Source organism: Staurois parvus, unplaced genomic scaffold (genome assembly GCF_062004578.1).
Source record: "Staurois parvus isolate SC_StPar_1 unplaced genomic scaffold, SC_StPar_1.0 ptg000613l, whole genome shotgun sequence".
NCBI lineage: Eukaryota > Metazoa > Chordata > Amphibia > Anura > Ranidae > Staurois > Staurois parvus.
In genome coordinates this window covers 3,401,230-3,416,230 of record NW_028318409.1, presented here as the reverse complement: position 1 = coordinate 3,416,230, position 15,001 = coordinate 3,401,230, and the positions used below count along the sequence as shown (strand labels likewise).

At 39.9% G+C, this 15,001-nt stretch overlaps 1 protein-coding gene across 5 annotated transcripts in view; it reads right to left on the bottom strand.

Moving 5' to 3' along the window:
• CYB5R4 (cytochrome b5 reductase 4) overlaps nt 1–15,001 on the bottom strand; it is a 218,152-nt gene that overhangs the window by 123,777 nt on the left and 79,374 nt on the right. For all 5 annotated transcript variants that reach the window (XM_089693117.1, XM_089693118.1, XM_089693119.1 and 2 more), the window contains one exon: nt 9,796–9,853. In XM_089693117.1, the coding sequence (XP_089549243.1) occupies nt 9,796–9,853 (58 nt within the window). The remainder of the gene's footprint in view (nt 1–9,795; nt 9,854–15,001) is intronic.

Here is a 15,001-nt window from a genome sequence, read left to right as displayed (position 1 = left end):
TCCATACATACCATTGTTTACTGAAATAAAACAGCTTTGCCCCATCTGTCCAAAAACAATCATTCCAGTTACATATCCTGACAGCTTATCAGTGGTAAGGTGGGCAACAGTGTTTAATATAGGGCAATTGTTTCCTAAGCAATTTCTTGTGAATGGAATCTTTGTTCAATAGGTGTCCAAGAAATTCTGAATGAATCGGGTTTAAGAGATGTTTCCTTTTCCCTGCTGTTACACTAGGCTCTTGTTTGAGGATTGTACTGCATGCCCTTGCACTGATCTTAGTAGCTCACTACTAGGTAATGTGGCTACTCGGCTGAATGTATTCCATGCATAAACTCACTGTTGGCTGAAAGAGGTGATCATATCAGATTTTTTTTTGTGCCATTTTAATCTTATGAGCTTCAATGATTCTGCTTCTTAGATCTTTTGAAGCTTTTAGTTTCAACATTTTGATCTTTAACATAACTCTGTTGGAATATCTGACTTGGGCTACCCTCTTTTTTAACCATTAGCCGCCCGGCCAATGGCCGTTTGGCGGCTTCAGATGTGCTTCTCCACTCCGGGTGCACGCCATTTGGCGTGCTCCCGCACATGCGCCATTTGCGCTAATGCAGAGCGGCGCAGCAGTGTGATCTGTCACCGGCCGTGCACCTGGGACACGGCCGATGACAGATCCGAGTACCGGCTCCCGTTGCTGGTACCATGTGACCTGCTGTGACCAATCACAGCAGGTCACATGACAGTTGTATACAATGGATGGCTTCATTCATGATGCCATCCATTGTATACTAGTGCCTAGCTGTGAATGGTCACAGCTAATCACATGCACATGTCATGTGATTAGCTGTGACCAAATCACAGCTAAGCACAAAAAAAAAAAAAAAAAAAAGCTGAATGAATCGATTTCATTCAGGCAAATGCTTGCTTATAGCAAAGTCATTCTTTGCTATAAGCAAATTGTATAAAAAAAAAAAAAAAAAAAAAAAAATACTGATCACTTCCCCAAAGTAGTACAATGTTACTATGGTACATAGATATATATCCTCCTGTGCTCTTATGGTAAACAATAGAATAAGCTAGAAAGCAGCCAGCATCTGTCCCATACCAAGCGAAGGCAATATGAATAAAATATAAAAGTTGATGCAGCGCTAAAAGTTCTTATACCTGAACAAAAGTACAAAATCAGAATATGTAGATAGGTGTATAAAGATGACCCAAATCCACATGGGGATAAGTAGGAAACAATGGCCCTCAATAAACAGATAACAGTGGTTAAGTGCAGGATGAAGTGTCCGTAGTTCATATATCTAAAGAAGTGGAGGTGAATCACAGCACACTCCAAAAACGTGATCCCAGGCAGTCTTGCTGCAATGGCCTCTCACCTCCACTCTATGACCCTACAGGGCCACAAAGCATACTGTAGATCACCTCGGAATCCTCCAATTCAGTGACTCTTTAGATAGGATGGCATCACATGAACAAGGACAGTATTCATCCAGACCAGTAGGCAAACGGAAAACACTCTCCTCCGATGTCACAACCGCTCATAGGCTCATAAATGAGGAGATAAACACAGTCCTCATATTGTATTACCGCTTTAATTGCAAATGGGCAGCAAATATCCAAAAAGGGAAAAAGTAATCCACTTACATGGCAAACAGCTTGTATACAGATGGCAATACTGTGCTGGGTGTACAGCAGGATCAAAAAGGTGCACCAAGATGGCGTCACGCCGGAAGTACGTCACCACGCTAATGCCGTCGACGCGTTGCGTCACGTAACTCGTGACTTCATCAGGACAGCGTGATTGGCCGGCAGTACTTCCTTATAAAGGCCAGGAACCGCACCAATCCAGACTACAGTGGGCGGTGCGATCGCGGCCATATTCTAATGGTCCAATGTGCAGAGAACCTGTGCAGCCATATTACTGTGGTCCAATATGGACGGACCTTCTCCCATTAGGTCTAGCGATCCCAGTGAGGTAACATAACTAAAATAAAAGGCACCACACGGCCAATATCTCTCAATAGTGAGCACATTAATCATGGGGAGACTAATATAAAAAATAGATGTGGAAAACCACATACTTTAATAATGAATAAATAAGATAAAACGAGCATGTCCATATAATAATATATAGCTTGCCCTGTAGAATATAAAATATCATACAAAATTGTATGAACTAAAATATGTAAATAATATATGTATAAACTAAATAAAAATTTTTTTAAAAAATATAAAATATATATTAATTAATTACTAAATTAATTAATTAAAAATTAAAAATAAAGGCTCCTTTGTAATCCTGCATGAACTCTTTGCATCAAATACTATAACACACAATAAGTCAACATAGGAAATTTTATCGGTCACTGATAAAACAGTTCAAGTCGAACTCAATATTGAGTCCCATCGGGGCAAATGTATCCATAAGGAAAATATATTTAGATTCTGTCTGACTTAAAGATCTCACTTTATGGGACCCTCTCCAATGTTTCTTATATTTTTCAACTCCCCAAAATTTGAGACCAGAAGGGTCTTGATTATGGTACAGCCGAAAATGATTGGATAGACAATGTTTCGGGAAACCCTTTTTTATATTCTGGACATGTTCTCTCAACCGGACCCATAAGGGTCTTTTTGTCCTTCCCACATATTGCAAACCACATCCGCATTGGAGAACATATACGACCCCCTCCGTTCTACAAGATATAAAGTCCTTAACTTGAAAGGACCTACCATTACTAGTGGCTGTGAAGGAGCTCAATCTAGTGTTCGAACCCCTTGTAGCTCTACAGGCATAACAGATCTTACACGGGAAAAACCCTTTTTGATCAAGAAACGTGGCCTTAGAACTTTTAGAAGGGGGGTCCAATACACTACGAACCAATTTGGACCTAAGGGAAGGAGCCTTCCTATATATGAATTTGGGTGTAACCGGTAACAATTTTGAGAGAATGGGGTCAGTAATTAAAATCGGCCAATAACGTCTAAATACACTTTCTATCTGTTTGTAATTGCTAGTAAAGTCCAGAATAATTGCCGTATGGTCCCCCGAGTCTTCTATTTTGGGTTTATCCATAAGGAATTTACTCCTCGTCATTATTCCCACTTCTGCGATCTTATTTTTAATCATTTCTCTAGGGTAACCTTTGCTACAAAATCTCTCTTCCATAATATTAGCTTGCTCATAATATTCCTTGATATCTGTGCAATTCCTTCTAAGTCTGACCAGCTGTCCTTTCGGGATATTCATCAGCCAAGGAGGAAAGTGGCAACTATCTAATGGTATGTATCCATTACGATCTACTTTTTTGAAAAAAGTTTTGGTATGAAGATTATTATCCCTCACCGAGATGCACAAATCCAAGTAATTGATAGAAGTGCCACTTATTTCCCACGAGAGCTTGATGCATTTATCATTACTATTTAACTGATTTAGAAAAGACAATAAATCAGATTCCAACCCATCCCAGATAATGATAACATCGTCAATAAACCTTTTATAAAGGAGTAGTTGTCTAGGGGGATTCTGATACACTGCCTCCTCCTCCCAGTGGGCCATAAACAAGTTGGCCACACTGGGAGCAAACCTAGCCCCCATAGCCACTCCTTTCATTTGGTTATAAAACTGTTTTTTATACCAGAAGTAGTTATGGGAGAGACAGTACTCCAGACTTTCTAGAATAAATTTCCTCTGTGGCCATTGGAGGTCACTAAATACTCTGATACCCCAGCCTACTGAGTCCACTGCATCTTTATGATCAATGATGGTATATAAAGCAGAAACATCTGCACTCGCAAGCAGGATACCATCCTTTATGTGGATACCATCTAACAGTTGTATAAGGTGTTTAGTGTCTCTCAGGTAGGCCTTAGTTTTAATGACCAGGGGTTGGAGGAAAATATCAATATATTGACCCATCCTAGACATGACAGATTGTATCCCATTGACAATGGGTCGCCCTGGTGGACTCAAGGGGTCTTTATGTATCTTCGGTAGGGTATAGATAACTGGTAATCTACATACATCTGGAACCAAATATAAAGCTTCTTTTTTATTAAGTATCTTATTATCCTTTCCTTTCTTGACTAATGCAACAAGATCCTTTTTAAATTGACTGGTCGGATCTTTTGATAAGGGGAGGTATGTACTGGTGTCCCCTAATTGCGACTCCAATTCTTTCTCGTAATACTCTTTTGAAAGTATCACTATACTCCCCCCTTTATCAGCAGGTCTGATAACTATATTGTCCCTTTTGGACAGCCTCTTCTGTCCAATATATAATGCTTTATTTTGCCTCACTTTCCCGGGATTAAGTTTCTTCATGTCACTAATGACCATTTTTTTAAAAACCTCTAGCTGATTGTTGTTAGTTACTTGGGGATTGAATAAAGATTTATTCCTTAATCCCGTATGGGCAAAAACATCACTACTCGCATTAGATATCACATTCTTGGCTCCTGGCAGACTATAGAAGTATTTCTTAATATTAAGTTTTCTCACATATTTGAGAGTGTCTATATACATATTAAATCCATTTACAACTATGGGGGGAGCATATTTAAGGCCTTTGTCTAACACCAACAGTTCTTCAGTGGTAAGTGTGACTGGGCTGAGATTGAACACCCCTTCCCCTACAACTCTCTTTTTCTTTTTGGCCTTCCAACCCCCTCTGCATCCCCTCCTCTGTCGAAACTTCTCCGGACTGGGCTGAGATTGGTTCTGCCCCTCTCTAAAAAACCTTCATTCTGTTGAGACTCAGTGTGTTGTGTTCTTAAAGGTTCATACCTTTAAGAACACACACATGGACCTTCACATGGCAGAAGCCCTGGTCCGTACTACGGTCAGAGGAATTATCACCATCCTTATACTAGCAGTCCTGTATCTACACATAATAGATATGAACCTTTAAGAACACAACACACTGAGTCTCAACAGAATGAAGGTTTTTTAGAGAGGGGCAGAACCAATCTCAGCCCAGTCCGGAGAAGTTTCGACAGAGGAGGGGATGCAGAGGGGGTTGGAAGGCCAAAAAGAAAAAGAGAGTTGTAGGGGAAGGGGTGTTCAATCTCAGCCCAGTCACACTTACCACTGAAGAACTGTTGGTGTTAGACAAAGGCCTTAAATATGCTCCCCCCATAGTTGTAAATGGATTTAATATGTATATAGACACTCTCAAATATGTGAGAAAACTTAATATTAAGAAATACTTCTATAGTCTGCCAGGAGCCAAGAATGTGATATCTAATGCGAGTAGTGATGTTTTTGCCCATACGGGATTAAGGAATAAATCTTTATTCAATCCCCAAGTAACTAACAACAATCAGCTAGAGGTTTTTAAAAAAATGGTCATTAGTGACATGAAGAAACTTAATCCCGGGAAAGTGAGGCAAAATAAAGTATTATATATTGGACAGAAGAGGCTGTCCAAAAGGGACAATATAGTTATCAGACCTGCTGATAAAGGGGGGAGTATAGTGATACTTTCAAAAGAGTATTACGAGAAAGAATTGGAGTCGCAATTAGGGGACACCAGTACATACCTCCCCTTATCAAAAGATCCGACCAGTCAATTTAAAAAGGATCTTGTTGCATTAGTCAAGAAAGGAAAGGATAATAAGATACTTAATAAAAAAGAAGCTTTATATTTGGTTCCAGATGTATGTAGATTACCAGTTATCTATACCCTACCGAAGATACATAAAGACCCCTTGAATCCACCAGGGCGACCCATTGTCAATGGGATACAATCTGTCATGTCTAGGATGGGTCAATATATTGATATTTTCCTCCAACCCCTGGTCATTAAAACTAAGGCCTACCTGAGAGACACTAAACACCTTATACAACTGTTAGATGGTATCCACATAAAGGATGGTATCCTGCTTGCGAGTGCAGATGTTTCTGCTTTATATACCATCATTGATCATAAAGATGCAGTGGACTCAGTAGGCTGGGGTATCAGAGTATTTAGTGACCTCCAATGGCCACAGAGGAAATTTATTCTAGAAAGTCTGGAGTACTGTCTCTCCCATAACTACTTCTGGTATAAAAAACAGTTTTATAACCAAATGAAAGGAGTGGCTATGGGGGCTAGGTTTGCTCCCAGTGTGGCCAACTTGTTTATGGCCCACTGGGAGGAGGAGGCAGTGTATCAGAATCCCCCTAGACAACTACTCCTTTATAAAAGGTTTATTGACGATGTTATCATTATCTGGGATGGGTTGGAATCTGATTTATTGTCTTTTCTAAATCAGTTAAATAGTAATGATAAATGCATCAAGCTCTCGTGGGAAATAAGTGGCACTTCTATCAATTACTTGGATTTGTGCATCTCGGTGAGGGATAATAATCTTCATACCAAAACTTTTTTCAAAAAAGTAGATCGTAATGGATACATACCATTAGATAGTTGCCACTTTCCTCCTTGGCTGATGAATATCCCGAAAGGACAGCTGGTCAGACTTAGAAGGAATTGCACAGATATCAAGGAATATTATGAGCAAGCTAATATTATGGAAGAGAGATTTTGTAGCAAAGGTTACCCTAGAGAAATGATTAAAAATAAGATCGCAGAAGTGGGAATAATGACGAGGAGTAAATTCCTTATGGATAAACCCAAAATAGAAGACTCGGGGGACCATACGGCAATTATTCTGGACTTTACTAGCAATTACAAACAGATAGAAAGTGTATTTAGACGTTATTGGCCGATTTTAATTACTGACCCCATTCTCTCAAAATTGTTACCGGTTACACCCAAATTCATATATAGGAAGGCTCCTTCCCTTAGGTCCAAATTGGTTCGTAGTGTATTAGACCCCCCTACTAAAAGTTCTAAGGCCACGTTTCTTGATCAAAAAGGGTTTTTCCCGTGTAAGATCTGTTATGCCTGTAGAGCTACAAGGGGTTCGAACACTAGATTGAGCTCCTTCACAGCCACTAGTAATGGTAGGTCCTTTCAAGTTAAGGACTTTATATCTTGTAGAACGGAGGGGGTCGTATATGTTCTCCAATGCGGATGTGGTTTGCAATATGTGGGAAGGACAAAAAGACCCTTATGGGTCCGGTTGAGAGAACATGTCCAGAATATAAAAAAGGGTTTCCCGAAACATTGTCTATCCAATCATTTTCGGCTGTACCATAATCAAGACCCTTCTGGTCTCAAATTTTGGGGAGTTGAAAAATATAAGAAACATTGGAGAGGGTCCCATAAAGTGAGATCTTTAAGTCAGACAGAATCTAAATATATTTTCCTTATGGATACATTTGCCCCGATGGGACTCAATATTGAGTTCGACTTGAACTGTTTTATCAGTGACCGATAAAATTTCCTATGTTGACTTATTGTGTGTTATAGTATTTGATGCAAAGAGTTCATGCAGGATTACAAAGGAGCCTTTATTTTTAATTTTTAATTAATTAATTTAGTAATTAATTAATATATATTTTATATTTTTTTAAAAAAAATTTTATTTAGTTTATACATATATTATTTACATATTTTAGTTCATACAATTTTGTATGATATTTTATATTCTACAGGGCAAGCTATATATTATTATATGGACATGCTTGTTTTATCTTATTTATTCATTATTAAAGTATGTGGTTTTCCACATCTATTTTTTATATTAGTCTCCCCATGATTAATGTGCTCACTATTGAGAGATATTGGCCGTGTGGTGCCTTTTATTTTAGTTATGTTACCTCACTGGGATCGCTAGACCTAATGGGAGAAGGTCCGTCCATATTGGACCACAGTAATATGGCTGCACAGGTTCTCTGCACATTGGACCATTAGAATATGGCCGCGATCGCACCGCCCACTGTAGTCTGGATTGGTGCGGTTCCTGGCCTTTATAAGGAAGTACTGCCGGCCAATCACGCTGTCCTGATGAAGTCACGAGTTACGTGACGCAACGCGTCGACGGCATTAGCGTGGTGACGTACTTCCGGCGTGACGCCATCTTAGTGCACCTTTTTGATCCTGCTGTACACCCAGCACAGTATTGCCATCTGTATACAAGCTGTTTGCCATGTAAGTGGATTACTTTTTCCCTTTTTGGATATTTGCTGCCCATTTGCAATTAAAGCGGTAATACACTATGAGGACTGTGTTTATCTCCTCATTTATGAGCCTATGAGCGGTTGTAACATCGGAGGAGAGTGTTTTCCGTTTGCCTACTGGTCTGGATGAATACTGTCCTTGTTCATGTGATGCCATCCTATCTAAAGAGTCACTGAATTGGAGGATTCCGAGGTGATCTACAGTATGCTTTGTGGCCCTGTAGGGTCATAGAGTGGAGGTGAGAGGCCATTGCAGCAAGACTGCCTGGGATCACGTTTTTAGAGTGTGCTGTGATTCACCTGCACTTCTTTAGATATACGAACTACGGACACTTCATCCTGCACTTAACCACTGTTATCTGTTTATTGAGGGCCATTGTTTCCTACTTATCCCCATGTGGATTTGGGTCATCTTTATACACCTATCTACATATTCTGATTTTGTACTTTGTTCAGGTATAAGAACTTTTAGCGCTGCATCAACTTTTATATTTTAATGTTACTATGGTAACATTGTACTACTTTGGTCATAGTAAAATATGAAAAAAAAATCTTAAAAAAAATAAAAAAAATGTAATAAAAAATTAAATATAATAAAAAAATTTAAAAAAATTTAAAAAAAAAATATATTTTTTTTTTCATACTGTCACCAGTCAGTGTCCCTGTTCACCGCCATGCCAGTTATATGATGACGCTGTACTGCACTGGTGACAGTATGTAAAAAAAAAAAAATAGTGAAAATAATTTTTTTAATTTTTTCATTTTCCGAAAAATTATGACAAAAAAATACAACTTCAAAAAACTCGCCATGCCTCTTATGAAGTACGTCGGACTGTCTACTCTGCAAAAAGGGGTCATTTGGGGATATCTGTACTATTCTGACATTCTTGGACCTCAAGAAATTAGATTGGCCGTCAGTACTTCAGGATTGATCAATATTCAGATCTATACCATAGTTTGTGAACTCTATAACTTTCCTACAAACTAAAAAATACATCCTAATTTGGGTTATTTTCACCAAAGACATGTACCAGAATACATCTCGGCCTAAATTTATGAAGAACAATTATTTATTTGTAAACTTTTATAACAGAAACAAAGAAAAATGTGTTTTTTTTTCAAAATTTTTGGTCTTTTTTTGTTAATTTAGCAAAAAATAAAAACCCCAGCGGTGATTAAATACCACCAAAAGAAAGCTCTAGTTGTGTGAAGAAAATGATAAAATTTTAGTTTGGGTACAATGTTGTATGACTGCGCAATTGTCATTCAAAGTGTGAGAGCGCTGAAACCTGAAAAATGGCCTGGGCAGGAAGGTGTAAAATTGCACGGTATTGAAACGGTTAACAAGCCCTTAACTTAGAATTTCAAACATTGTGCAGTATATGTTTATGTACAGTAAGCAGAAAGTGCAGAATATTCCTGTTTCACAAACTGCTATATGCACATTATATATGTGTGTGTGTGTGTGTGACAAGATTTCCCATTTTACAATACAGTGTATGACTAATTTTTAAACTATTTTACAAGCAAACATTGCATATATGTGATGGTTCCCTTTATCATTTATTCATTTTCCAGCTCAGAAAGATTATATTTATTCATACGAATCAGTAACTCATATGCGACTGAACAATATGAAACAGCATACTGCATATCCTTGCCAAGTTTCAACAAATCACTCAAACAAAACCACTTTACTAGCCTTTGTTCTTTAATCTTACCTTTTGCTTGGTATATATGACTACGATAATATTAGCATCTGTCTGGAACCATTCATACCTGGATTAACAAAAAAGAATAAAAAAAAGTAGTCTAAAGGACAAAGAAAATGCTCAGAAGAATTACTGACAAATTGACAATTACAGTGTTAAAGATTAAGGGTCAAATATATTTTTCATGCTGGTAAATATGCAGCTAGCTATTTTTTTCTTGTAACAAGCAAAGTATTTGAAACTCCGCTGTTCAACTCAGTTTGTACCAAACACCCCAAATACATATCAAAGCAAAATACACAAGGAAAAAAGCAGAACTTTTTAGGTACATGTAAAGTAAATCAATTAGTAGCCACCTGCAAAGGCTACCACCTTGAAAGTGCGTAGTAATTGATTTTTAATATAATGTTGATATACATTTGGGAAATAAATATTATTTGAAAGTACATAAGGTATGGAGAAAAGCCCTATTTTACTATATGACATGGATATGGTATGGATAGAAACCCAAATCAGAGGTTTACCTGCAGATTTTAGATTTTATGGAATTGTAGGACATGGATTCCAGAATTATGAATTGAAAACGGTTATTACATACGTTTGGGGTTGTGGCAATCTCCATGCAATTGAAGCTCAAAGTTTAGGTAGCTGTTGTCTAGAAGTGTATACAAAGAATAAAAAAAAAAAAAAAAATCATACAACAACGATAAGTGGTTATTCTAACAACGGTCACATTCCTCATATATGGTATGCAAATGGAAAGACAATGTTGCATGAATGGACAACAGTGCACCTACTAACCACTAGAATAGCCACTTATTGTTGTGTTACTTTTTTTTTTCTTTGTATAATTTTTCATACAATTTTATATTGTGTAGATCACTTGTGCTTTATAAATCCCATTCCAAGCGGCTTTTTCTAGTTGCTATTTACAGTTAGGGATGATGGCACTATCCAACACCACACCAGTATCTACTGACACCAATGAAGGGGCACAATTCCTCCCAACGACACCAACGGTGCGGCACTATTCCTCCTACTGACAAAAATAATAAGACACGATTCCTCCCAAGGACACCAACAATGAGACCCAATGACACCAATGAAGGGGCACAATTCCTCCAAATGACACCAACAATGGGGTACAATTCCTCCCACTGACAAAAACAATGGGGTGCTATTCCTCTCATTGATACCAATAGCTACAGTCAGGCCCCCCTAAAGTCTGGAGGACAGTAAACTGTCCCTTTGTTTAGAAAGTTTGGAGACCCCTGACATAGACAATGTTATTGTTCTAGGTAGGTAAAATTTTCAGATTGTGATAGTGGTAGCATCTACTTCTTCACCAACTCCTCAAAGAATGTGCTGAAGACGGAGAAGCTTTTACAGCTGTAGAACACCCTGTTAGGCTGTAACCTCTCTTTCATAAGATTATTATTAAACTGTTGATGGTTATTAAAGCCCTAAAGTGGTTCTAAAGGATAATTGTTTGCTTACCTAAAATTAAAAAACATGTTATGCTTGCCTAGTGAAAAAAAATTAATATGTGTCTTGTGAGCTGCTATGGGTTAACTTATTAATTAGCTGCTAGTACCCAAACACACTGTCATAAAAATGTGTACCAATACCATATAGCCAAAGAATAGTGCAGCGGTAATATAAGTGACAGACAAAGTAATACATGTCCTTACGTTCTCTTGTGCTTCAATAATAAATGCCTTTTTCAAGCTTTGTGTGCCTGTGTGAGTTCCTTATTTTGTGATATTTCAAGTATCAAGATGTACAGTCAAAACAAAATGCAAGCGTGTCACGCTCCACTAATAAAATTAAATGAGAAATATGCACAAAAGGATATATATATAAATTTAAATTAAATAAATTCATAAATATAATTTAAAATTACATAAGTGAGTCCAACATTAGTTCAGCAGCATGATATTGCAATCCTACTAACGCTGCGTGCTTGTCTTAAAATAATCCGCGACTTTGGTGTGTCTTTCACTAGTGAAAAATATGAAAAAAGTCCACAAATCTTTAACTTGTGTGCTTCTTTACCAGTGTGCACTGACCTGACATATATGACCAAATCGTTAGGTGGGGTCAAAAATAGCTTGTGTCCCTTTAAATGGACTCAGAGATGAGTAGATATATGTATATTTTTGTCTCTTATCTTATGTGGAAAAAAAAAAAGTAAAAACATTTTTCTTTAGTTATAAAAAATAGAAGTTACACCCAAGCATATAAAATCCCCCCCACCCCTAATTTTTTTTGAGGCATCCACCCCCACATATACCGTATTTGCCTGCGTATAAGACGACTGGGCGTATAAGACGACCCCCTACTTTTCTGGCTAAAATGTAGTGTTTGGGCTATACTCGCCGTATAAGACTACCCCTCTTCCAATGCACACCAGTGGGAGGAATAGTGCCCTGTCATCGGTGTCAGTGGGAGGAATAGTGCCCCATCATTGGTATTAGTGGCAGGAATAGTGCCCCATCATTGGCATTAGTGGCAGGAATAGTGCCCCATCATTAGTATCAGTGGGGAGAATAGGTGCCCCATCATTGGTATCAGTGGGAGGAATAGTGCCCCATCATTGGTATCAGTGGGAGGAATAGTGCCCCATCATTAGTATCAGTGGCAGGAATAGTGCCCCATCATTGGTATCAGTGGCAGGAATAGAGCCCCATCATTGGTATCAGTGGCAGGAATAGTGCCCCATCATTAGTATCAGTGGGGGGAATAGTGTCCCATCACTGGTGTCAGTGGGAGGAATAGTGTCCCAACATTGGTGCCAGTGGGGGGAATAGTGCCCCATCATTGGCATTAGTGGCAGGAATAGTGCCCCATCATTAGTATCAGTGGCAGGAATAGTGCCCCATCATTGGTATCAGTGGCAGGAATAGAGCCCCATCATTGGTATCAGTGGCAGGAATAGTGCCCCATCATTAGTATCAGTGGGGGGAATAGTGCCCCATCATTGGTGTCAGTGGGAGGAATAGTGTCCCAACATTGGTGTCAGTGGGAGGAATGGTGTCCCATCACTGGTGTCAGTGGGGGGTGGAATAGTGCCCCATCATTGGTGTCAGTGGGGGGGGAATAGTGCCCCGTCATTGGTGTCAGTGGGGGGGGGGATAGTGCCCCATCGTTGGTGTCAGTGGGAGGAATAGTGCTCCATCATTGGTATCAGTGACACCAATGATGGGGCACTATTCCTCCCACTGACACCAATTACACTTGCTGACCCTGTTCTAGTATGGTGCTGCTGCAGCCAGCATATGTGGTTGCAGCAGCACATCTACACTGAACACTTACCTGCTGCTCCTGCACTCGATTTTCCTGGGGCCGCTCAGCTCCGCCCCCTTGCCGGTGATTAGCCGCCTGTGTGCCTTTCCTGAGCTACAGTTCTGGCGGCCAATCATCGGTAAGGAGGCGGAGCCGAGCAGCCGCGTGAACATCCAGTGGCCGAACTGAAGGAGCAGCCACGCTTCCTGGACCAGATCGTCGTGGGACCGGAGCCAGGTAAGAAACAGCCCCTGCCCACCCCTGTACTTAGTGTCCCTTCCGTCGGAAGGGGGGGGCGGCGGCGGCACCCAGCCGCCCCCCTAAAAAGTGTCAGTATGCCGTATACCGGCGTATAAGACGACCCCCGACTTTTGAGAAGATTTTCAAGGGGTAAAAAGTTGTCTTATACGCCAGAAAATACGGTATACACGCATGTTAATTGTGATACGTGTTACACATTGCCACGCATGCCAGAGTGAGAGCAATATTTCTAGCACCAGATCTCCTCTGTAATACTAAAATGATGCCCTAGGGGACTTTTAAAGAGTCAAAGAAAATACAGTCAGGTCCATAAATATTGGGACATCGACACAATTCTAACATTTTTGGCTCTATACACCACCACAATGGATTTGAAATGAAATGAACAACATGTGCTTTAACTGCAGACTGTCAGCTTTAATTTGAGGGTATTTACATCCAAATCAGGTGAACGGTGTCGGAATTACAACAGTTTGCATATGTGCCTCCCACTTGTTAAGGGACCAAAAGTAATGGGACAATTGCCTTCTCAGCTGTTCCATGGCCAGGTGTGTGTTATTCCCTCATTATCCCAATTACAATGAGCAGATAAAAAGTCAAGAGTTTATTTCAAGTGTGCTATTTGCATTTTGAATCTGTTGCTGTCAACTCTCAAGATGAGATCCAAAGAGCTGTCACTATCAGTGAAGCAAGCCATCATTAGGCTGAAAAAACAAAACAAACCCATCAGAGAGATAGCAAAAACATTAGGCGTGGCCAAAACAACTGTTTGGGACATTCTTAAAAAGAAGGAACGCACCGGTGAGCTCAGCAACACCAAAAGACCCGGAAGACCACGGAAAACAACTGTGGTGGATGACCGAAGAATTCTTTCCCTGGTGAAGAAAACACCCTTCACAACAGTTGGCCAGATCAAGAACACTCTCCAGGAGGTAGGGGCATGTGTGTCAAAGTCAACAATCAAGAGAAGACTTCACCAGAGTGAATACAGAGGGTTCACCACAAGATGTAAACCATTGGTGAGCCTCAAAAACAGGAAGGCCAGATTAGAGTTTGCCAAACGACATCTAAAAAAGCCTTCACAGTTCTGGAACAACATCCTATGGACAGATGAGACCAAGATCAACTTGTACCAGAGTGATGGGAAGAGAAGAGTATGGAGAAGGAAAGGAAAAGCTCATGATCCTAAGCATACCACCTCATCAGTGAAGCATGGTGGTGGTAGTGTCATGGCGTGGGCATGTATGGCTGCCAATGGAACTGGTTCTCTTGTATTTATTGATGATGTGACTGCTCACAAAAGCAGCAGGATGAATTCTAAAGTGTTTCGGGCAATATTATCTGCTCATATTCAGCCAAATGCTTCACAACTCATTGGACGCCGCTTCACAGTGCAGATGGACTGTCACGGTGTAAGGTCAGGTTCAGAGACCAGTTGCTATAGCAGTAAAAGGCTTACCTGGAACCAGCAGGATAGGTACACCAGCGGATCCCCCTGGGAATGACGCAGGCTCACCTGAGGTGCGGGGTCTAAGTATTAACCGGTATTCACCAGAGCTCCTAATGGTGGAGATGGATTGGGCTGCGTGTTAATACCAGGTCGCAGATCTCAGGATCACCCCACCAGGGAATGAGCAGACTGGGAACCAATAGCGGATCAACAGGTTAG